At 36.3% G+C, this 20,935-nt stretch overlaps 1 protein-coding gene across 4 annotated transcripts in view; it reads left to right on the top strand.

Annotated features, from left to right (window-relative positions):
- The window catches only part of LOC105196676 (potassium voltage-gated channel protein Shab), a 747,097-nt gene that overhangs the window by 628,723 nt on the left and 97,439 nt on the right, over window positions 1–20,935 (top strand). The window contains exon 9 of one of the 4 annotated variants that reach the window (XM_039448788.1): window positions 15,605–16,893. The exons of 2 other annotated variants lie outside the window; for them this stretch is intronic. In XM_039448788.1, the coding sequence (XP_039304722.1) occupies window positions 15,605–15,777 (173 nt within the window). In that variant the 3' untranslated portion in view covers window positions 15,778–16,893. Of the gene's footprint in view, window positions 1–958; window positions 1,163–15,604; window positions 16,894–20,935 lie in introns of those variants that run through there. One more of the 4 variants, XM_039448790.1, reaches the window with a different exon arrangement.

Raw genomic sequence — 20,935 nt, 5'->3', positions numbered from 1 at the left:
TAACCATTTATTACACTTTATGCATTGAATCCAATCTACTTTGGACAATGTTGTATTGTATGATTCATAACATTCAATGCAATCGCATTCGTTTTCTTTAGATAAATCAATGACTTCATTTATTGCACTTGATTCCTGCAATCCTCGTTTTTTTCTTTTTATGCTAATTATTTCAGGAGTTGTTACTAGTGTAGCTTGTTGTTTTCTTGATGAAGGTGTCACATGGTCCGTCTTTGGTATTGGTGAAATCTCTTTTAATATTCGTCGTACTGGAACTTGATATGTTTTTGTAGTAGGTGTTTCTGTTAAAAGTGGAGGTTGTTGGTTCATGTTACTCGGTCCAGGCTGCGCCTGACTTTCATTCAGAGTTAGGTATCTAAATAAAAAGATAAAGTGACATAATAAAGTTAAAAATTTAACCACTTAGTTAATTTTGAATGATTTAATTTTTATCTAGTTATTTTTGAAACATAAACTTTAATTTATTAATTTTTTTCCTAAATTAAAATTTTATTTATGTAAAAAAAAATTTTTTAACAAATATATTTCTACATAAAAAGTAAGTTTTTTGTCATTTCATATAAACTTAATTTAGAAATAATGTATTAAAAATTTGTTAGGTGAACCATATTATAATTATTTTGAATAATCTAATTTGAAAATTTTTAATATAATATAAACAATGCTTTTAAATATTAACTTTTAATGTAACTAGAGTTAATTTTATCTTAACATAACTTTTAACTAGTTTTTTATTCATGTAACTTTTAACATAATTTAAATAATTTTATAAATCATTAATTTTAACTTAATTAAAAAATATATTAACTTACCCAACTTTGCTTTCATCTGTCATTATGCACGTCTGACAATGAGTACTTGATGAATTTGTAATTATAGGAAGTGACATTTCTTCATCACTCTCTGAGGATTCCTCATGTTGAATTGCACTTTGCAGATATGCATATTCTGGTATTGCTGATGGACAAAAAGGATATATACCAGTTGTTCTAAAGCCTGATATTCCCGTCTGGATAGTAGCTGCTTGAGACCAAGCTTTTGTTAACAAGAGACCAAAATGAATTCTTCCAATTTTTTTCGTTGGATTTGCATTACCCCATTCACAGGCAGCATCTCGAAAATATGTTTTTAGAGGTTTAAAAAATGCTCTATCAAGTGGTTGAAGATAGTGTGTAGTATGACTAGGTAAACAAAGTATATGGACATCATTATCCATTGCCATTTGTAGCATATCAGGAGAGTTTGTATGGGATCCATGGCCATTCAAAATCAATAAACATTGTCCTGGACTCTTTCTTGGAATAAAATGATTTTCCAGCCAATCCATGAAGAGATCTTCATTGATATAGGCAGATTCCTATATTCCAAAATATAAATTATTTTATTGTTTTCTTATTAATTTTATAGATGAGAATTTATATATATTATAGATTTATTTTTCAATTTAATCTAGAATATATAAATTAATTGTAAAAATATTCTATTTCTTTATTTTGTTTATAATTATTTATTATTTATTTATTTACTAATTTATATATTTGTAATATATTAAAACGACTGTATTTATTTATTTATTATTTATTTTTTTAAATTATTTTTATTTATTTATTATTTATTTTTTTAAATTATTATTTGTTTATTTATTTATATATTTATATTTATAATATATTAAAATATAGTATATAATAGTATATCTTAGTATAATCAAACCTTTCTCATTTTAATAACAGATCCAGGTGGCATATTCATGTCCCATGTTTCCTGCTTTCTAACACCTTTAAATATGCAGTATGGTGGTAAGAATGAACCTTCCGCATTACAGCAAGTTACTATTGTAATTGTTTCTCCCCTTTCAGCACATTGACGAATTTGAACATTTCTACTACCTTTAAGAGCTACCACAACATCAGGTTCATTGTTCAGTTGCAGACCAGACTCATCCATGTTATAAATATTACTGGGTTTATTCATCAAGTTATTGTCATTGAGACATTGTTTCAATAAATCAAAATAGTTTTTAATATCTTCTTTATTCATTGCATTTGCACGTGCATTTGACGTTTCTCTGGGTTTTCTAATGGACAAAGTAGGATTTCTTCTCATAAATGACCTGTACCAATCCTTTCCAGCAATTTTTTTCTCGATATTAAAAACTTGTTTCAGACCCAATTTTTGTGATAAATTGAAAGCTAGTTTTCTTAAATTTTTTCTTGAAGGTGCAAATCCTACTGATTGTAGTTTTATAACATGTTCGACTAATTTTTTTTCCATTTCTTCGCCTAGATGAGATTTCTTGCCCAGATTTCCTTTAATAAAATTATTTTCTTTTATTCGAGTCCTGAGGGTCTTTTCAGGAATATTATTTTTTAAAGCAATATCTCTTATTGATGCATTTTTATTTTGCAAATCTTTCAAAGCTTTATCAAGATTTTCTTGCGTCCATGACGCTCGGTTTGTTTTTCGAGGACCATAAAACGTTGGCGACATTGGAAACAATATCTAGATAACATTATGATTATTAGTTGCTTATTCTCACAATAATACACCTAATCCGAAAGACACGTGGACGTTATGATATCTGTAGAACGACGTTTACGATAGATATCGTGACATATCTCACACAAAGTATGTTGCGTACATATTATAAATTTATTATTATTCTACTTACTTTGAGCACTGCTGGATCACAAAATCCTCGGCACACTGGCCGTGAAATCGAGAACTCGGCTGGGTGAGCTGGGTCTCGTCGAATTCTCGACACACTGGTTTTTAAAACCACGTTAAGTAAAATATAAATTATTATACTGAAAATCGAGAGGCTGGATCCCATCAATATTGTACATCGATTTGCGTAAAAAAATGACAACACTATTGATTTTTCGTATAACAGGATAACAGAGGTTAGAATAACAGAGCGCGCCGGTGCCTCTTGGACGTGCACGTTATGTACTCTGCGCAGGCGCATGGTGCTGCCTCTCGACTACGGACTGTCTATACTATGCTGTAAATCCCGCTCGCTAAAAGTTCTGTATATCCCAAACAGGCGGGATGTACGAGATACCAATTTAAACAAAGAATATAAGAGCTAAACACTTGTATTTTGATATACTACATCTTTTACTATCCCTTTACACTTACTATATCATGAAATAATATTAACTCTTTTACATTCCTTACAATAATCATTTTATATAAGTCGCAATACGCGATCGTGCTACTCACTACATTAGGAAATCGATTCAACTCATGATATCTTCGTTAATATTAACAGTAAAAAACTGCAATTATAACACAATACTAATAAAGCATAAAGGCACGTAACAGAGTTGTTGTGAATAAATAACCTTCACTCTTTCTATTTTTTTTTACACTTGCGGTGTAAATCCCCCCGCGGCGTAAATACCGCAGTTACCCTACATTTTGTGCAACTATTAAATCCGGAAAACCCTTTTACCCATAAAATAAACGATTTTGCAGGAGCATCGCAAACGATAAATTGAATCGAAAATTTGTACAGTTTTTCTCCAATAATAATGCCATTTTTGCATAACTCAATAGCTTCTTGAACAAATTGGTCTAAATAAATGTTAGCATCTTGAGGTTTTTGGTGTCCGTAATATACTCCAATCATGAAAACTTCTTTATAGGGTATAATATTTCCCAAAATGGGCCAAAGCGTTGCCGTAGAAGAATTAAATAAGGGGACTCCATCAATATTTATAGCAATAGCTATTTCGTCAATAGTGAAATTTTCAATTCTATTACAAGAGTCCCGAATACTTGAAGCAAGCCCGAAATGGTGGTACTCTCCAGGAAAAACTTCTCGAATATTGGTTTGTTTTGCAGTCTGCAATAAAGTACGAGTGTCACATGGTAACTGTGGATAAGCTTAGGACTGATTTTAATATAGTAAGCAATTTTTTCAAGCTGTTATGCGAAATTTTTTCAGTAACAGCCCATTCTCCCAGTTTTGCCTTAATATAATCCATATTTTGAGAACTGTCCACCAATGCTTCATCTATCACAGGGACTTCAACAATGGAAGTTACGTTTCTATCAATATTAATATTGTCGTCGCTGCTTGGATAAGTGTCTATTGAAAAAGAATTATTTCTAGCTTGCGTAGAAGTATATCTTCATCCGACAAAGTTTTAGTATCAGGCGAATTATTTGTATTTATTTCTATGCTTTCTGATAATGAGTTGAAAGTTAAATTTTGCGTAAGAAACAAATCACTTGGTGTATTTGCAAATTCAATCGATGAATTAGTTAATTCAATCGATGAATTAGTAGGTTTAATGGATGCATTACTAAGTTCAGTGGATTTATCAATCGGTTCAGATTTATGTTTCCACTGTCGAACAATTTGAACGACACGCCGACGTCTTTGTCGATCACAAATTTCCAAATTACTTTTCCGTTAACGTGATTCCATCTATAAAAAAACTTTTTTTTTTGCAAATGTAACAATTTAAGCCAAATTACACTGTCCGACAAAAAAGCATTTTCCTTTTTTAGGGATTGTAACATATTTTTAAATAAATTTGTTGAACGTGCTGAATCCAAATATAGTGTAAAAATAGCTCAGCTCATCAAGATTTTGCAAAATTTTAGGTTAAAAGTATAAAAAAACCACTATTTTTACCATCTTCAAGTAGCTGTATCTCGGTAACTTGATGTAATAAAAGGGTGTTTGACCGCTCAAATTAAGGATTAAACCTTTAGGCTTTTAAAGATTAAGCACAAAGATAATATGCAATTTACGAAAAAAATGCAACTTAGAAAAAAATAACGTTAAATTAATAAAAAATGCTATTTTTGTTACATTAATTTATCGAAGCCAATACCTACATACAGAGTGTTAAAAAAGGCCGGAAACGGTCAAATATCTCGAAAATAAAGCATTTTAGAGAAAAATGTTTGAAATAAAAGTTGTTTGGTTTAAAGAGAGCTATAAAATGGTATCTTTGGTTTGACCTTGAATAGTCACTGGTGTAAAGAAAACAAACATTTGTTAAAAAAAAAGAATTTGCAACAAATAATCACAAATTTTTTCTTTAAAATTCTTTTCTTGCACAACTATGTGTTTTTTTTTTACACCGGTTGATTTGTTTCATTATTCTGTGCATAAAAGTATTAGAGTAAGATTATTGAAAAATGAATATTTTACAAAATATTTTGTATTTTATGTCAAAATACTGGAACTTTTAAGTTTTATAATTCAAAATATTCTTAATAAAAATATAATTTATTTTGAAAAGTATTTTGAAAAGTTTTTGAGACAAGCTATAAGAATATGTAATAAAAAGTAGGAGGGTTCTATATAAAATTTTAAAGTTAGGGAACTAATACTCTTTGTCCTACTTTGGGGGAGGGGGGCGACTTTTCCAACCTCCTTAAAAAAGTAGCTCCTCGAAATGATTAAACACATGTTTTGCGATTTTTCCAAATGTTTCCAAAATATAGAAGTAAAGCGAGACTTTATGGAAACTCTGTATACACACGACGACTTTAAAATAACTTTTAAAAGATATGCGTAACAAATTTTATGTAAATCTTATGTTAACAATGTTAATATCGAACAGCATGCATACATTTGGCGACGTTCGGAAAACGTTTTAAGTCCTATCATCTCAAAAACTCTTCAAAATATTTTCTAACTATCTTTTCGATGTGCATAATGCTTAATGTGCAACACGTTCCAAAAATTAAAATTGTTATAACTTAAAAGGAGGGGATGGCAAGTTTAGAATTCAGAAGTTTATCATACATATATTTCTTCAAGATATCTTTCGGATATACATGCTGTATCAGAAAAAGATTATTTCTATTAAAATTAAAAGATTTTAATTTACTTATACAAAAAGAAATAGATTTGTTAATATAAAGGGTGTCTTGTAATTGGTGAAAAACTTATTAATGGCAGATTCTCGAAATCATTTGAAGACGATTTTTCTTCAACGAAAATGTTGAGCGACGTCATTATTTTTTACGAGTTTCCAATCTTTGTCATCAAATGTTTGTAATTAAGCTTTAAATTATACAGTAAATTCTATCTGAAATTAATTAAAGAATGTAGTTTTGAGAATGTTTTGACTCCAAAAAGTTAATTTTGCGAAAAACACCTTTTTTTATTCGCTTATAAATCTGAAATTAATATCTTGACATTTTTCTTTGCGGAGAAAAAATTGTCTCCAAATGATGTCAGGAATCTATCATTAATAGGTTTTTCACAAATTACATTGTATATTAATAATATATGATGCATCATTTGACATTCTATGTTAAATGAAATACAAAAATATATACAAATATAATTTAAAAAATATCGATTTTTGAAATAATCTATAAACTTTGTCATATTCGAGTAAAATAAATCTTAAATATATTTTTAATAATTTGTCTTCTTGACATATATATACATAACTTTATAAAAAAATTAATATTTTGTTAATATTAATATTTAACATAGAATATTTCATTATTTCATGTTTGGCATAGAATATTTTATATATACATGGAGAAAATTTTATAGTAAAAATTACTATAATATATGTAGTTGCAAAGAACAAGATCATTTTCAAAGTAGTATGTAAAGCTGAAAAATTGTATAAATTAACGTAATTTTTACAGTTTTATAAAGCACTTTATTTTAAAAATAGTTCTCATAGTTCTCAATTACTGTACATTATAATAATTTTTATTATAAAATTTTCTCCGTGTAATAACATATATATTAACAAGAATCGTTTCTTTAAGTAGTTTAAAATTTTTGCAATTTTTATTAATTTTTTGTACATACGGTGTGCGTATTTAAAGAACATTTAAAGGATCTTTCAAAGATTTCATGTTGCCACATATGTATATTTTCGGAATATTTTTTGAACATCTTTTGAATATGCATGCTGTGTGAATTCTCATAAAAATAAATTTATATATATATATATATATATATCTGTATGTATGTATGTATGTGTATATATATATATATATATATATATATATACACATTTAAAAACAAAATAATATATATACGCATATTAAAAAACAGTTGTACAAAAATCATAATACAGAGAAAAATATTCCAATAAATATTACTTGTTCCAAATATATCATAAGTTTTTATATTCACAAGTATATCATAAATTTATAACACGCATTATAATTCAAATTATATTCTAAATCCTAGCAAGCGTATTATTTTGATCAAAAATATTCAATGTAAAAAAATATTTGGATTTCTTACTATGTTAGGTAATGTTCGGTACTTTACCGCTTCTTTGCACGATCTCGTGATTTTGATCATGCACGTCTTCGCGTGTTTGTCGAGAGGACACTTATTCACTATCCAGAAGTATAACGCGATGCGCTCTCGGGGTTGTGATTTGTTGTGTATTGCTAATGTTCCAACGAACCGCCGCTAGCCCGTTGAACCCGAGATGAGTAAAAGAGAAGAAGAGAGAGTTGATCCATAAGCAATCGATATATATATATCCTTTCGGGGTTGCGATGATCCCACTCTTTTCCTTCCAGCAAATTGCGTACTCGTCCTGGCAGCCGCATTCTGATTGGTCATCCCTTTGGCTCGGCGACTGTCCGTTTGTAGGCGCGCGGGCGGATGTAAAGACGCGGATAGCCTAACCGTCCGTGCATGCCTTAACATGTACTATCAGGAGTGAACGAGTCGGTCATGAAACCCGTTCGATTCCTCTCATTTCGAAAAATAAACTTGTAAAGCAAAATGTATACGCAACATCTTCCCCCCGTTGAGAGAGCACCGATCAAAACGCATGATAACCTAGAGTTACAATTAGTCGCATGGGGTTTGAGAAAATCGTTACAATTAGTCGCATGAGATTCTAAGAGAATCGTTATAATTAGTCGCATGAGATTCTAAGAGAATCGTTATAATTAGTCGCATGAGATTCTAAGAAAATCGTTATAATTAGTCGCATGAGATTCTAAGAGAATCGTTATAATTAGTCGCATGAGATTCTAAGAGAATCGTTATAATTAGTCGCATGAGATTCTAAGAGAATTGTTATAATTAGTCGCATGAGATTCTAAGAGAATCGTTATAATTAGTCGCATGAGATTCTAAGAGAATCGTTATAATTAGTCGCATGAGATTCTAAGAGAATCGTTATAATTAGTCGCATGAGATCTCATTTATTTTTATGTGTTCGTATCGAGTACTCGTGATCAGTATTTTTGTATGCCAATGGCGACGCCTAAGGCTATTTGTTTAAATCGCAACATTTGCTGGTAGGTCGCGGCAACGCCTAGGCCGCCGGCCTGAGCCACGACATGACGTACCAACGTGTGAGTGTGTTTTTCTTGCTTGCCAAAATCTGGCATATTATAATGGTGGCAACGCCTTGGGCTATTCGCCTGGGCCACGTGTTACGTGTCCGTGACAACGACTAGAACGAATCGTCTGAGTCACGTGTTACGGGTCCGTGACAACGCCTAGAACGAATCGTTTGAGTCACGGCCATTGTAATCGCCATTGTGAGAAACTTGTGCTTTTATGTAGTTTCCCTTTTGTCGTTATTCGACTGGCAATGGGCAGAGCAGTCTAGTGGAGCGTTTTAATTCTCCATTTGCCGTTTTTATGGTGGCGACCCGTGCGACTCCATCGTCACCAGGATGCAAGGCTGTGATTTTGCCTAGCGCCCATTGTGTGCACGGCAGTCCTTTATTTTTTATAAGTACAATTGTTCCGGCCTCAAGTTTTGGTCCGTTTTTGAACCATTTACTGCGTTTTTGAAGCTCGTTAAGATATTCCAGATGCCAACGGGCCCAAAAATCTTGTCGGACCTTTGCAATGTGTTGCCATGCAGACAATCGATTTACTGGAATAGAGCTAACGTTACCCTCTGGAAGTGCTGTTAATGGCTTGCCGAGAAGATAGTGAGCCGGCGTCAATGCCGAAAGGTCATTCGGATCAGAAGAAAGTGTCGTAATTGGCCTAGAGTTGAGAATGCCCTCGACTTCGGTTATAAATGTATTTAACTCTTCAAAGGTGAACAAAGAGTCTCCTACAACGCGTTTGACGTGATGCTTGAAGAGCTTCACCGTCGACTCCCACAATCCGCCAAAATGTGGCGCGGCGGGCGGTATAAAATGCCAAACTATACGATGCTGGCTTGCGAACTGATTTACGAGAGTTTGATGAGGTTCGGAATTAAAAAGCGCGTACATTTCTTTCAATTGATTGTTAGCTCCGACGAAATTGGTTCCATTATCGGAATAAAGATGTTCCGGCATCCCTCGTCTTGCTATAAATCTTCTTAATGCCGCGAGAAATCCATCGGAGGACAAATCGCTCACGAGCTCGAGATGAACAGCTTTAATTGTCATGCATATAAATACGCACACGTATACCTTAAGTTTCGTTCTATTGCGATGTTTCCTTTCCTTAATGAAGAAAGGACCGCAGAAATCTATGCCCGTGTTCGCGAAAGGTGTTGCCTCACGCACGCGCACCGTGGGGAGATTTCCCATTTTATATTCGGTTGTACTAGCACGGAAACGGAAGCAACGCGTGCATGCCCGCACGACCTTTCGCACTTGGTTTTTACCGTCAAGCAGCCAGAATTTTTGTCTAAGGTTATATAGCGTAGTCTGAATTCCCGTATGATGTTGTCTCGTGTGGATTTCTCGAATAATGCTATCAACTAAATTGTGTCGACTAGGCAATAAAACTGGATGTTTTTGTGGGAATGTTAAATGTGACAATCGTAACCGCCCTCCTACTCGGATTAGCCCGTCATTATCTAAAAAAGGATTCAAATTGACAATTTTGCTGTTGCTTGGCAATTGCTTATTTTCTCTAAGCAGTTTAATTTCGTTTGAAAATTGCGTGGATTGAAGAAGCCTCAAAACTCGCGTCTCAGCCTCGTTTAATTCTGTTGTCTTTAGTGTGCCAATGTGTCTATTACCGGGCCGCCATCGATAACAGTAAGCTATGACGCGAAGCAATTTAGAGTATGACGCGTATTTCAGTAATATTTCAAAATCATTGTGCTTAATTATCATACATGCGCTTCGCTTTAACTCAGGTACCTCTATGGATTGCGTCACTAAATACGGCCATTCTCCTTCTTCTCGATTCAGCCACGAAGGACCTTCGAACCACATTTTATTTTGCAAAAAGCAGTGAGGTAATTGCCCTCTAGAGATTGCGTCGGCGGGATTGTCTTGCGATCCTACGTGCCGCCATTCGCACGGACCGGTAATTTCTTGGATTTCCGCGACTCGATTTGCTACGTAGGGTTTTAATAAGTGAGGTGACGTTTTCAACCAGTGTAATACGATTGTTGAATCACACCAAAATATGACTCTACTAGGTATGATGCTCAGCGCACCACTCGCTTCGATATACAATCGTGCGAGTAACAATGCGCCACCCAGCTCTAGTCGAGGGATCGTTATAGTTTTTAACGGTGCTACTCGCGATTTTGCACAAATTAATTTAATCGTCGTTTCTCCGCTTTCCCCTGTCGATCGTGCGTAAAGACAGGCCCCGTAACCGACATTGCTGGCATCGCAAAATCCGTGTATCTGAATATCACGGTAACCCTCCGCGAATAACCTGCGATCGACGGAAACTTGATTTATCGACGCCAGCTGTTGAGCGAATTCCGTCCATGCGGTGTGTAAATCCTGCGGGACGGATTCGTCCCACTGAAGCTTACATTTCCACACTTCCTGCATTAGTTTCTTCGCGTATAAGACCACGGGGCCCAGCAAGCCCATTGGGTCAAATATTTTCGCGATTTTCGATAGAATGTTCCGTTTCGTTAGTCTTCCCGGTATTTCAATGGAGTGTGCCGAGTAGCATATCTTGTCCTCGCGCGCCTTCCATGTTATTCCTAACGTTTTTAAGGAACGATCGATATTCAATATGAAATTCGCGTGCAGTGCATTAGTAGTCAGATCATTAACGACTCGTTCGTCGTTAGACGCCCATTGTCTTATGACGAATCCGCCGCGGTTCAATAGCGCGATCACTTCATCTTTAATCATTCGCGCTTGTTCGATAGTGTCCGCGCCTGTCAACAGATCGTCTACGTATAAATGCCGCTTGAGAATTGCCGCAGCTCGAGGATAGACATGATGTTCGTCATCTGCTAATTGGTGAATCGCGCGTATTGCTAAGAAGGGGGATGAGGCGACACCGAAAGCAAGAGTATTAAATTGAAAGGTCTCGATCTCTTCGTTTACGCGCCATAGTATTCTTTGATAGCGTCGGTCGTTCTCGTGTAACTGCACCTGACAATACATTTTTTCAATGTCGGCTGTAAGAACGTAATTATAAGTACGGAAACGAATCAAATGCACGAACAGCTTGTCTTGAATAGTGGGCCCTGTTATTAACAAGGAATTCAATGATATTCCTTCGCTAGTTTTTGCGGATGCGTCGAACACGATTCTAATTTTAGTGGTAGTACTGGTTTCCTTTACCACCGCGTGGTGAGGCATGTAATAGCCGTCGCTACCGGGATTTTCTACTCGAGATATGTATCCTAGCGCCATATTTTCCTCGATTGCCCTAACATATCCGGTTTTAAATGATTCGTTTATATTGAATCTTCGTTCTAGGGATAACAATCGTTTAAGAGCAAGGGCCCGTGAATCGCCCAGACGCACGTTATCCTTGCGAAATGGCAATCGTACCACGTAACGCCCGTTGTTATCGCGAGATACGGTCTCTGAAAAATACGCTTCGCATCGCGCGTCTTGTTCCGACATTGATTTGTCCGTCGTTATCTCCTCGATTTCCCAAAATTTGGTTAATTGCCGTTCTAAGCTCGTTAAGTGACATGTCGGGAATTTCGAAGAGTTCAGCGCGGACGGATTTCCAGCGACTATCCAGCCGAGTCGCGTCTTTTGTAGATATAGATCGTGATGTTTGTTTGATAAATTAATTTGTCCGACGGAAAATAACGATAGCGTTGTTCCGGATCCGACTAACAAATCAATTCCCCGTGGAATGTGAAACTCTGGATCGGCTAGCCTGATATTTTGCGGAATTCTAAATGAGTCGCGCGAAAACGTTTCGGCGGGTATCATATCCGCAATCGTAGGTACTATTAAGCAGGTCAACGATTTACTATATTCATCGTATATCGAATGGATGATAATTTGTGCTATGCCTCTCGACACGGTGCTGGCATTATCAATCGCACCGATTGTGGCGGAATGTTTAATTATCGGTACGCCTAAACGTTTGACGAAAGTTTCGGTAATAAAATTAGCCGTGGCACACGTGTCTAGCAATGCTCGGCCCTTAAGCTTGCGCCCGTCGGAACCTTGGACATACGTCATCGCGCTTGTTAACAACTGTGGTGCGAAATATGATATCGTCGCGAGACTCGCTTCTTGACTACCGATCGAATTATCTAGTCACTTTGATTGAGAGATTTCAGTGTTAATTCCATCCGATTTATCTGTCAGTTTTTCAAGATGTAAAAGTGTGTTGTGACGTCGTTTGCAAACTGTACAATTAGAGAATTTACACGGTATTCCTTTATGAGATCGTAGACAATTAAAACAAATTTTTGCATTTTTTACCGTCTCGATGCGATCCGGCACAGACATTTGCTTAAATGTATGACAAAGATAAAGTGGATGTTTCTTATCCTTGCATACGATGCAGTTACGCGACGCGTTTACTACGAACGCCCGATTCGAGGAAGATACTCGTGCCTTTTTCGCCGGGGGTGTATCCTTGTTTCGTTCGGATTCGCATAATCTCGGTTTCTCGCGTCTCGACGCGCAAACCGCGGTCCTATATAAAAAATCACACATTTGCTCGAGTGTGGGGAATTCATCTTTCTCAATTAACGCTTCCCACTTGTCCATCGTGTGTCTCGGCAATTTACTCTCTAAAAGATATACTACCATTTCAGAACCGACTGTGACCCCTAAAGATTTTAACGCTGCAAGATGCTGTTGAGCATCATCTGCGAGTTTCATTAAACCGCTCGTATTCTCTTTGTCTAACACCGGAAGGTTGACTATAGACGCGAGATGCCGTACTATTAATATGCGCTTTACCTCATATGATCGTTCTAGAAAATTCCACGCAGTAGCATAGTCTATTTTATCGTTCGCAAAAATCTTGATTTTATTGGCCGCCTCGCCTTTCAATGCGGTCGTCAAGTAGTGAAGTTTGTCTAGATCCGATAAATCGGATTGCGACCCGATTAAATTAACAAACGCGTTCTTAAAAGAAAGCCATTCTTCGAACTTTCCATTGAACGAAGGCATCGGGGCATCTGGCAGTTTTATGCGCCTTCTTTGAACCGCCGGTGCGGCTGCTGTATTAGATCTACAAGTGTCTTCGTTCGTTAAGCCGCTACCATTCGACGAGGCATTCGTTCCGTACAGAATATTATCGATTTTGCCCGCGAGAGTAAAAAATCTTTCATTGATATCCATGAATTCCGCTTGGTGTTCATCGTCCGGATCTAACACCACGAGTTCAGCATTGAACTCTTCATACGCGTGATATAGTTCCGTTAATCGGGCAATACGCAATTTTAATGTCGCGTTATCGTATTTGTTTTTATCGAGGGCATTCGCGAGACTCGTAAGCTGTGCCTTTAGAGTCCTTCGTTTTTGTTCTAGTATTTTAACTCTAGTGGCCATCGTTATGCAATTCGTATCGAATTAAATTAACTTGTACTTTCCTGATCGACCTGTTTCGTTGTTCTCGGCAAGCTTGTCCTTGTGATGCAAAGAGCCTCTCGCTGGGAACGCCGTTGGTTGACTTCGTAGCGCACCCTTCGTTTCGTATGGAATATACGGCCTCTGCTCCGGATGACACCTTCTTCGCAAACCAGGGAAGAGACCTCACAGGAGGCACCAAAATGTTCGGTACTTTACCGCTTCTTTGCACGATCTCGTGATTTTGATCATGCACGTCTTCGCGTGTTTGTCGAGAGGACACTTATTCACTATCCAGAAGTATAACGCGATGCGCTCTCGGGGTTGTGATTTGTTGTGTATTGCTAATGTTCCAACGAACCGCCGCTAGCCCGTTGAACCCGAGATGAGTAAAAGAGAAGAAGAGAGAGTTGATCCATAAGCAATCGATATATATATATCCTTTCGGGGTTGCGATGATCCCACTCTTTTCCTTCCAGCAAATTGCGTACTCGTCCTGGCAGCCGCATTCTGATTGGTCATCCCTTTGGCTCGGCGACTGTCCGTTTGTAGGCGCGCGGGCGGATGTAAAGACGCGGATAGCCTAACCGTCCGTGCATGCCTTAACATGTACTATCAGGAGTGAACGAGTCGGTCATGAAACCCGTTCGATTCCTCTCATTTCGAAAAATAAACTTGTAAAGCAAAATGTATACGCAACAGGTAAATTTGAATTTTCTTTGATATAATTTTTAATACTTTTGAAATGAAAATAATTTCTTCTTTTGAGTAAGTGATAATAAGAATTTCTATTTGTAACAAGTAAATTTTAAGGCTATTGTCAAGATTACAATTTTTGTTAACCCCTCGGTTAACCCTCTATTAGGCACAATCTACAAATAAGTAATTATTTTAATCCACATTACTAATACTTCCATTTTTTATTTATTGTAATATTTATTAATTTGTTTTTTACTGTTTTTACTTACTTTTATGTCAAGTCTAGCTAATAGCGTTGAAGAAAATTTATAATAATAAAATAAATATATAATAATAAAAAAATATTGCTAACAAAAGATTAAGAAAAACTATTATTTAAAAGAATTATTTAAAAGAATGATATTAAACTGAGTAATCACTTTTCTTGGCAATAGAGTAATTTTTTTCTGTGAATAGTGTAAAAATAAAAAATAGATTTTAATTTTTTCTTAATTATGCATACCTCGATTCTTTATATGACTAACAACGTCGCTAATATATCGATGAGCAGAAACACTTTTTATATTTCTCGTCTTTCTCATTAATCGTCGATATTACGATATTAAACTAAGAAAATTCCAATATTTCACGCTCTTAGGTTATGCTCACACGTGACACGAGGATATTTCCTATAAAAGAATAAAATAATTAAGCAAATAAAGCAACTAGATTTTTGTTGGCCGTAAGAAAATTAATTAATTTAGTGATTGTGACTGGCCCGTAAAGACGCATTTTTTCCATAATACCAAATCTCAATTCAATATGTCTGCTATGTGTTAAAGGACAAACACGTGGCACAGAATATTTTCACGGTTTTCAATTATTAAATAGAGTTACGCATCTAATACACAAAAATATCTTTACATGTATGATATAATTGACAATTATATGTATTATTTAGGGTATGTATTATTAGTTACGTTCCAAAACGTATTCTCCAAGAAAACTTTATGCAATGCAAGTAACGTATATTACTGCGTAAAATTTTCCTCGTTGAGTTGTGGAACGTAAACTTGGTAAGAAAATACGTAGCGAAAATATATATTCTTTTACAATGACTTACCTCAATTCAACGTGTAATAAGCTATTATAATAATATAGCCAAGGTTTTTATTCTCCATTTTCCAAGAACAAATGCTAATGTAAGGCTCTTGTTTGATCTTACTAGCCGCGAATCGCACCGGAAAGGTCGTAGGTAACGGAAACGGAAACGGCGAGAACAAGAGTATTGACGAGCAGACCTCGTATGAGACAGGAGGCAAAAGACGGGAAAAGAAGAGATGGAACGGGCACAATGACCGCCAACGAAGTACTCTATCACTCGGTTTATTCGTAATGTAGTACAGCGGAACGCAACGACTACGGGATAGCGCACAGAAAAACGCGGGAAGACGGACGATTGGTTATACACATCCGGTCTCGGAAACTTCTCGACAGAATCTTTCGAACAACGATCCCCGCCTGACAACCGCGCTTGAGGCTGATGCTCGCGCCGCTCCCAACCAATCAGGTTGCGCGAATAGTCGGTACTAGACATATAGCCAATAGCCGACAGGCAATCGCCGCGCACACCGCTACGACGGAAACTTCAGGTCAAATGAGAAAGGCGGAAAACACAAACTATTGCGTATCTTGCACTAACATCGTTCGACTCATAAAATCTGTATGAACCGTCCACCATCTACTCGTAAAAACAAGTAAACACCAAAACGGAAGATGAACAACACACTGCTAGAAGAAAGGTGGGGAATGAAAAGAGAGAGAAGTGGCTGGTCTGCTGGCTGTCCGTTAGCCGTTGGCGCACGGCGCCGGCGCCGCGTGCCGGCGCTAGCGCACACTAGGGCCGGTATTCATAATCAGATCTTATTTTAAGACAGTCTTAAGTAATATCTTAAGATGCTAATATGGCTCTGTAAATGATTAATAACATCTTAAGATTGTACTTAAGACGCTCTTAAATATAAGAACTGACTATGAATACCGGCCTATGGATGCGTTTGGGGAGACGCTATTAGTGCTAAACAGCGTCGCTCTATCTTTGTTCAACTTTTAGTGAGTGACGAAGATGGAATGATGCTATCAACGTTAATAGTATTCTCCAAACGCAACCTACGACAAGTGCTCGTATCCGTGTTATCTTGGCGCCAGCGTTCCCAGATTCGAAAAGGGCGTTTATCGCATGTGTAGCCAAATTATCATATTTGAATTAAAATTATTGTATTTAAAAGTATTTTTTGACTAAAAAAAATATTAAATGTTTCTTTTATAAAATATAAAACAATTATGTACTATTTTTTTCTTAGATATATAAATTTGTGTAATGTTAGTCGTACCAATTTCATCCCATTCACTTCAAAATAATATAAATAATAATAAATAAAAATAGATGAGAGGTGAGAGAACAAGGATTTCAATTCAACAACTAAATCGAGTCAAAAAGATGACATCACTAAAAATGTTTCTTTTATAAAATATAAAATATTATATTTAATATTTATTATATGTTCTATTATTATTATTATATATATATATATATTATAATAATAATAATATATATATATTATACATATTATAATAATATAAAAATAATAATAATGTATGTATTATATATATTATAATAATATTAAGGGAAAAACAGCTACTGCTTTTCCCTCCTCACCGCACAGCGCCGCGCCTACAGCCGCGGCTGCCAACGTCTCGGCAACCGGCGGGCGGTCCTTGCGCGCGGTGATACGCGCTTATTCGCAGAGTTTATTAATTTTTTTTTCGTTAACTATGGCAAATATTAAAAAATGGTACAGGACTTTTCTGCTCAATTTTACTTGATCTATCAATCCACGAAACCACGGGCGGTAGTTACCTGACACCCTGTATGTATACAGGGTGTTTCAGACCACCCGTACACCCCTTTTCTCTTCGCAGGATTAGGACCAATCAAAAATATGTTCAGACGAAAGTTGTAGAGTTTCAAAAGATCTATTCAATGATCTTATCAGTTTGACCTTGGATGGCGTCGCCAAGGTCAGATCGAAATCACATTAAGTTTTTTAAATGGAACACCCTATTTTTGATTCCAGAATCTAATAGCTGGTGTCAAGACCTTTCCAAAACACTATAAGAATGTTTATTTTCGTTGACTACTTTCCGAGTTGTGCGGCTTGAAAGTTACACTACCGCCAGCATCAGCATTACTCAAGATGTACCATGTGGTGGTTACTTACAAGGGCACCACACATAACCCGGGTCACCGATTTTGATGAAACTTTACAGTTATGTAGTATTAGTATAGAAATACTAAATGCTAAACGGAGACGATGCACTACTCAACCGTTGACGTGAAATCGTTGTTTGAATTTCACCATATAGCTTTAATACCGTAACATTGAAGGAGTTTGGCAAGTAGCAGCGTGGTGTGGCGGACAGCGCGAGCGCCTATAGTTTTGCAGGTCGCGGCCGTCGCGGGTTCGAGTCCACAATTTTTTTTTTTTTTTTTTACCCAGTACTCTTATTGTTACAATATACATATATATATATATATATAATAAAATATATAATAAATAATACACAGATATAGATATAATAATACGCAAAAAATCTTCTCTGCATTCGAACTTTTGTTAGTTTACTTTATATACATTTAAATATATATATATATATATATATATATATATATATATACACACACATAGATTTATATGGCTGGCGAGATATTTATATGATATATTTGATTGTGAGAGTTAATATGCATATTTATTTATGTGTAAGTACAAAAACAATTACAAATGAATTTATTCGTCGTCTTGCTCTGTAATTTTGCACACTTTCGGGTCATAATAATTACAAAAACAAGTAATAAAATTCACAGCTAGTTTTAAGAATGTCTTTTATGCGTTTGTATTGCTGTTGGAATTATATTGACACAGCTGCAGCCCCTCTTCCCTAGAATTTCACGTTTTACTTCCCCCTTCTCTCGCCTATTCAACCAAAAAGGGACAGTATCCTTTTCAGGTAGTAAAAAATTGGATTTGTAAAATGTTCGTGGTGTAAATCAGTTTTATGTTTTACTTGTTTTTATGATTATTATCACCCGAAAGTGTGCAAAATTACAGAGCAAGACGACGAATAAATTCATTTGTAATTGTTTTTGTACTTACACATAAATAAATATGCATATTAACTCTCACAATCAAATATATCATATAAATATCTCGCCATCCATATAAATCTATGTGTGTGTATATATATATATATATATATATATATATATATATATATATTTAAATGTATATAAAGTAAACTAACAAAAGTTCGAATGCAGAGAAGATTTTTTGCGTATTATTATATCTATATCTGTGTATTATTTATTATATATTTTATTATATATATATATATGTATATTGTAACAATAAGAGTACTGGGTAAAAAAAAAAAAAAAAAAATTGTGGACTCGAACCCGCGACGGCCGCGACCTGCAAAACTATAGGCGCTCGCGCTGTCCGCCACACCACGCTGCTACTTGCCAAACTCCTTCAATGTTACGGTATTAAAGCTATATGGTGAAATTCAAACAACGATTTCACGTCAACGGTTGAGTAGTGCATCGTCTCCGTTTAGCATTTAGTATTTCTATACTAATACTACATAACTGTAAAGTTTCATCAAAATCGGTGACCCGGGTTATGTGTGGTGCCCTTGTAAGTCGGATTTAATCTTGTGTGTGGGTGTGTGCATACGTGCATGCGTATGTGTATGGGGGAGGAAAAGGGGAGTCAAAGTTTTATGTACTCTGCTTTTGTTTATTAACTGGATTGATTATGTTTGATGATCAATCATGTCCAGATTGACTGTATGCATTTTCCCGTGCTTAGCATTATCCAGAATGAACGACGTGGACTTGACGAGAATTTCATCCCATTGGGGTGCTTGATTCACGTGAGTCCCCTTGCCTCTCACGTTTGGGGTGCTTGATTCACGTGAGTCCCCTTGCCTCTCACGTTTGGGGTGCTTGATTCACGTGAGTCCCCTTGCCTCTCACGTTTGGGGTGCTTGATTCACGTGAGTCCCCTTGCCTCTCACGTTCGGGAATGAATGAGTGTATGTTTTGTTAAGCGACTAAATGTTCAAAGTGAGCACCATTCTCTGCGATGCAAGCATCAACTCTATTTTGAAAATCATTGGTTGCTCGAAGAATTTCCTCGGCACGTAAGGATCCAATTGCTTCACTTATTCTACGAATCATATTATCCCTCGTAGTCGGACGTTCATGATAGACCAAGTTTTTTATCCTTCCCCAGAAATAATAATCAAGGACGGTGAGATCTGATGATCGGGGTGGATAATTGATTGGACCGTATTTGCCTATCCACTTGACGGGGAACATAGTATTTAATGCCGCACGAGCAACTCTCGATGTATGAGACGGACATGCATCTTGTTGGAACCACATGTTCAGGCGCAATTGCAGAGGAATATTTTCTAGTAAGACAGGAAGATCTGTCATTATCAAGGCGGAATATCTATCACCGTTTAGATTTTCGTCAAAGAAAACAGGACCTATGATTTGACTTCCAATAATTCCACACCAAACATTGACTTTCCAAATGGTTTGATGATCTACGAGGTGTGTTCAAAAAGTATCGCGAATTTTGGGTTTTTTCAAAAATTATTTATTTATTCATGAATATCTATTTTGTCCCCTTCAAAGTAATCCCCATGAGATATTATACACTTGTGCCAACGGTTTTTCCAATCTTCGAAGCACTTCAAAAAATCATTTTTTTTTATCTTGTTCAGCTCCTCCTTCGATGCCGTCTTTATCTTGTCAAGCGTAGCGTAACGTCGTCCTTTCATAGGCCTCTTCAGTTTAGGGAACAAGAAAAAGTCACAGGGGGCCAGATCTGGGGAATACGGTGGCTGCGGCATCATTAGTGTGTTGTTTTTGGCCAAAAAGTCGCGCACAAGCAACGATGTGTGAGCAGGGGCGTTATCGTGGTGCTAAAGCCAATTTTTGTTCTTCCACAAATCCGGGCGTTTCTGGCGGATTGCTTCGCGCAAATTGCGCATAACTTGCAGGTAATATTCCTTATTGACCGTTCTACCCTGTGGCAAGAACTCATGATGCACCACGCCCCTGCAATCGAAGAAAACTGTCAGCAAAACTTTCACATTCGACCGAACTTGGCGCGCTTTTTTCGGTCTTGGTTCGTGCGGCAGCTTCCATTGAGATGATTGAGCTTTGGTTTCCACGTCATAACCATAAACCCACGATTCGTCACAGTTATGACCCTCTGGAGCAAATTTGGGTCGTCGCGGACAGAGTCCAACATCTCATTAGCAATGTTCATGCGATGCTGTTTTTGGTCGCAATTGAGCAATTTTGGTACGAATTTCGCGGCGACCCGTCTCATGCCCAAATCATTGATAAAAATCGAATGGCACGAGCCAATCGATATGTTTAGATCCTCAGCAACTTCTCTAACGGTGATTCGACGATTGGCCA

Source organism: Solenopsis invicta, chromosome 4 (genome assembly GCF_016802725.1).
Source record: "Solenopsis invicta isolate M01_SB chromosome 4, UNIL_Sinv_3.0, whole genome shotgun sequence".
NCBI classification, from domain to species: Eukaryota; Metazoa; Arthropoda; class Insecta; order Hymenoptera; family Formicidae; genus Solenopsis; species Solenopsis invicta.
This window is presented reverse-complemented; position numbering and strand designations above follow the sequence as displayed.